Below are 4,763 nucleotides of genomic sequence, written 5' to 3' on the forward strand. Positions count from 1 at the left end.
TATATATATATATATAATTTTTATCGGTTCGGTTTGTTTATTTTGTCGGTTATTTTAGAGTAAAACCTAAACCAAACCACATAAGTATCGGTTTTAAAAATTTAAAACCAAACCAAACCAAACCTAACCAAATGTCGTTTTTTTTAATCGGTTTGGTTTGGTTCGCGGTTAGGTTTGGTTTTTAACCAAATCATGAACACCCCTAGCGGGTGCAATACTTTTACTCGGCACCGAAAATTTTACCAACAAAAGACTACTCTATGATTGTATCAGTCATTGTTTTAATGTGAGAGATGTTGGTTTTTAAATTTAGACGAGTTCGTTTGGTTGCCTTGGAAAGTGACTGCATTGTCTCGGTTGCTTTTCAGGGAATTGCTGACACTATGGCAGTTTTACAAAAAGAAGGTCGTCTACTTCGTGGAGAGCACAATCTCTTGGGCGAAGCATTCCTTATTATGGCTTCTGCTGCCGGGTAGCTACTGGTCATAATGGTTTTCTATATGTATGTCTAATATATCATGAGCTTTAACCTTTATGTGTTCTCAAAATTGGTGCAGGGTTCAGCAGCAGCTAGAAGTTTTGGCCTGGTTACTTGAACCATTGAGCAAACAGTGGACACACCTTCATTGGCAAGATGCATATCTCTCTGATCCGACTGGTTTGATTCGACTGTGTGCTGATCCACCATTTATGTGGTCCATTTTCCACTCAGTTACATTCTTTGAGAAGGCTCTTAAACGGAGTGGTCTAAGGAAGGGCAATATTAGTGTACAAACAATACCAGCATCTGACAATTTGCACCCAATGGCATCTCATGTCTCGTGGATGCTTCCTCCTCTTCTTAAAGTAAGCAGGTTCTTAGGAACTGTTTTGGTTGATACTCACTCATTTCCTTAGTAAAGATTTGTTACAAGATGAAATGTCTTCATTATGTCAGCTACTCCGTGCCATACATTCGCTTTGGTCTCCATCTGTTAGTCAAGCATTACCGGGAGAGATAAAAGCTGCAATGGCTATGAGTGATGTTGAAAGGGCCAGTCTTTTTGGGGGAGGTAATGTTAAATTGCCTAAAGGTACTCTAAGTTTTACTGATGGATCTCCATTCGACAGAGAAGCTTATACGGAACCAAATGAAGCTGATATCCGCAACTGGCTGAAAGGTATCAGGGATAGTGGGTATGTTGCTGCTACTCTGCATCTCTAAAACAGACGATGAAAATATTTTTTTTTCGAAAAAAAGTTGAATCTCTTTTCAATTCTCATTTAAATCTTTTTCTGATCTTATGACGAGAGAGGGAGAACCTGGAAATGCATCAAGCTCCAGTCCCTCTCTCCATATTAGTAGGAAAGAAGAAGAGGAAGAGCATTGAAAAGACAAATTTGCCCTTGCAAGTTCTGTAAACTTCTTTTTAGGTTTAAAAGGAAGACACTGCATTCTTATCTACGGACTACTTAGTCAATCTCTAATTATCTACATTGTGTTGATGCTATATTCTTCTGCTAGCCAGATTAAAATTGATGTCTTGAATTGCGCTATCATCTGTACTAATTAAAATTTATATTGGAGTCTTTCTGTCCAGAATTCTCATTTCTTTAATTTAAATTTGTCACTTTATTCTCTGCGATCTCTAATGTGTGTGAGTATTAAAAGTATCTATCTATCTGTCTCTCTCTCTCTCTCACTCTGATATAAACCTTTACTCCATGCTCTTGGGGATTAGTTTCATGTTTCCATTTGTTGAAATGTCACCATCTCATCTAAAAACATAAGCTATTAAAGACAACACACTTTTATTTACTTAAGTATATTCTTAACCCCCTCACGTGTGGGCCTGATTCTTTTTTAATGGGTCTAGCATGTGGCATTTCTTTTGATAAGGCTGGCGGTAAGACTCGATCCAAGGACTTCTGCCGGTTTTCGTGTTGAAATGACGTGTGACTGTCTCATTTAAAAGCTCAAGTTGTTAACGAGAGCATACTTTTGTTTACTTGATTATATTCTCCACACTGTTTAGTAGTCTGGTTTTGGTAATGCATGTTTTTTGGCTTTAGGTACAATGTACTTGGCTTATCAGCAACCATTGGGGATTCTCTGTTCAAATGCTTAGACTCAGAGTCTGTTACTTTAGCCTTGATGGAGAACATACAACATATGGAGTTCAGGCACTTGAGGCTACTTCTTCATTTAGTGTTGATCCCCTTGATTAAAAATTGCCCTTCGAGTATGTGGGAGGCGTGGCTGGAAAAGCTCTTGCACCCTTTGCTTGCCCATTCTCAGAAAGCTCTTAGCTATTCATGGTCTAGTCTGTTACAGGAAGGTAGAGCAAAGGTTCCTGATCTGCATGGCATTGTTGATGGCACAGACTTGAAAGTAGAAGTAATGGAGGAAAAGCTTCTGCGAGATCTAACTCGCGAGACATGTTCAATCCTGTCAGTTTTTGCTTCACCCATGCTCAATACTGGACTTCCTTCATTGGAGCCATCTGGCCATGTGAGCCGAGTGGATGAGTCATCACTTAAGGACTTGGCTGCATTTGCCACAAGCTCCATGGTTGGGTATGTGGAAGTTGTTGATTTTAAGTTGCTTGGTGTGGACGAGTAGCTCTCTAGTCTATGTTGTTCTGTTCTTCTCGGTCTTGACCTTGTGATGTATGTGCAGATTCGTGTTGATGCACCAAAGCATAGCACTTCCAGCCTTGCAGATCAGTTTAGAAGCTCTGAGATGGACAGATGGTGAAGCTGTAACTAAAGTTTCTTCATTCTGTGGAGCTGTAATCCTCTTGGCTATTTCAACAACTAATATGGAGCTTCGGGACTTTGTTTGTAAAGATTTGTTCCCTACAACAATAGAAGCTCTGGCTCTGGAGTCAAATGCTTTCATAAGTGCTGATTTAGTTGCGCTTTGTCGTGAAATTTTCATTTACCTTGCTGATAGACACCCACTACCGCGACAGGTTATTTGGATCTCATACTTTGTCAGTTGCTTATAGTATTGCCTATGTTCAATGCGATTTTTCCTTCTTTTCGTTAGGTGCTTTTAAGATAGAATTCTAGCGATTACGTTTATCCACCTGAATTTATTCTTACTGAAATTTATAATATTGTTAAAAGGCTAAGAGCTTTTAGATATGACATTTTGTTTTGTTACTGTTATTATAAATAAACAGTTAGCAGTTGCCATGCAAGTTTTCTCCCTGGTAAATTAAGAACAAAAACACAATTTTCAATTTATATTAACAAATTATATTTCCAGAAATTCTTAAAATTGCATCTTGTCTTTTCTCTTTTACTATTGATATATTGGATTTGCGTGTCTGAGTTATACCCATATCCAAAAAAATATGTCGCTTTGGGACACATCCGGTAGCCGTCGTGTGTGGCTAAAAGAATGACAAAAAAAAAGAGCTCTTATATTCTTTTAGTTATGAGGGTCTTTTTGCTATCTCCAATAGCAAGTATAATGAAGTTTACCTATCTCCAATAGCAAGTATAATGAAGTTTACCTTGCTGAAAAGTGCATCTATCTTTTGGCTACTATCCAGTATAATTCATTAAAAGATTTCACCTGCAGATTTTACTTTCTTTCCCTTGCATTACAAGCCAAGATCTTCTCGCCTTTGAGGAAGCGTTGACCAAGACTGCTAGTCCTAAGGAGCAGAAACAACACATGAAGAGTTTCTTGCTGTTAGCAACAGGAAACAAATTAAAAGCTCTTGCTGCTCAAAAGAGTGTTAATGTCATCACAAATGTTTCAAGTGAGTGCACTTCAATCTAGTGCTTTGTTTTTTATCCTTGTCTTGTTCATGTAAACCAAGAATCATTGTTTTTTAAGATGCTAATTTACTTGTGATTCTGACTCTTTCTTCAGCAAAACCTCGAAATGTAACTCCTGCTTTGGGAACCAAGACTGATGAAGGTGATGCTATTGGATTGGCGGGCATTGTGTAAGGAGGTTCGTTTGGCATATCGGTGATTATTTCTAATATAATAGAAAAATCACAAGTTTATTACCGAAAAGGTATCTAATGTCCCTATGTAATGGTTTAGTCCTCAATGTTGTTCTTAATCTGCCCCCAATCAAGAACATTGGTTCTTCAGTAGTCCTTTAACTTCATCGCTGGTGAAACCCAAGAGCAATTTCCTACCTCTTTTTACAGGTAAGATTGCACAAAATACAAAACACAGTATACTAACAACAGAAGTACGTTTCTTGTTTTGAGTTCGATGTTGATCATAAAACATTGGGCCTTTTGTACCTGGAAATTGCTCTTTTCCATTACCAGTTGAGGTTGGGAAAATTTAAAAACAGTCATCAACCATTGAGGATGTGGGAAAGACCGAGGACTCAATAGAAGAAGATTGCTCATGAGAGCTTCAAAGACAGGCCATCTTTATAGCTGAAAGTTTTTGCTTTGAAGGACGTTATTCATTTCAGTTCTATGTCATATTTTCTCCACTTGTTGTAAAGTTGCTCTTTCTTCTATACTAGTCATGGTTATGAGCTAGTGTTCCATGTACATTCTATCCAATGCAAATTCTTGACTCTTAATTACCAACTCTAGATTGAAACTACATTAGTTAAATTGGCGTTACTCGGTCCGTGTTTTGAGGAAATCTTTGTGCCCTTCAACATAGTGTTCTGCTTCGTTTGAGAAAAAAATAGAACGAAAGGAAAATGTTTTGATTGGTTTTGTAAGAAAAGATTACGTGAAAGAAAAAATTTTCTCCCCTAGTTATATTAATACAAGAAGAAGACTGCTAAA

The 4,763-nt window shown here is 37.7% G+C and overlaps 1 protein-coding gene across 3 annotated transcripts in view; it reads left to right on the plus strand.

Moving 5' to 3' along the window:
• Positions 1 to 4,556, plus strand: part of LOC107839498 (protein HASTY 1) — a 17,520-nt gene extending 12,964 nt beyond the window's left edge. For all 3 annotated transcript variants that reach the window (XM_047394614.1, XM_047394615.1, XM_047394616.1), the window contains 7 exons: positions 369 to 472; positions 558 to 846; positions 938 to 1,176; positions 2,053 to 2,556; positions 2,660 to 2,954; positions 3,572 to 3,755; positions 3,869 to 4,556. In XM_047394614.1, coding sequence (XP_047250570.1) covers positions 369 to 472; positions 558 to 846; positions 938 to 1,176; positions 2,053 to 2,556; positions 2,660 to 2,954; positions 3,572 to 3,755; positions 3,869 to 3,948 — 1,695 coding nt within the window. In that variant the 3' untranslated portion in view covers positions 3,949 to 4,556. The remainder of the gene's footprint in view (positions 1 to 368; positions 473 to 557; positions 847 to 937; positions 1,177 to 2,052; positions 2,557 to 2,659; positions 2,955 to 3,571; positions 3,756 to 3,868) is intronic.
• Positions 4,557 to 4,763: the final 207 nt, after the last annotated feature.

Source organism: Capsicum annuum, chromosome 8 (assembly GCF_002878395.1).
Source record: "Capsicum annuum cultivar UCD-10X-F1 chromosome 8, UCD10Xv1.1, whole genome shotgun sequence".
In the NCBI taxonomy this organism is placed as follows: domain Eukaryota; kingdom Viridiplantae; phylum Streptophyta; class Magnoliopsida; order Solanales; family Solanaceae; genus Capsicum; species Capsicum annuum.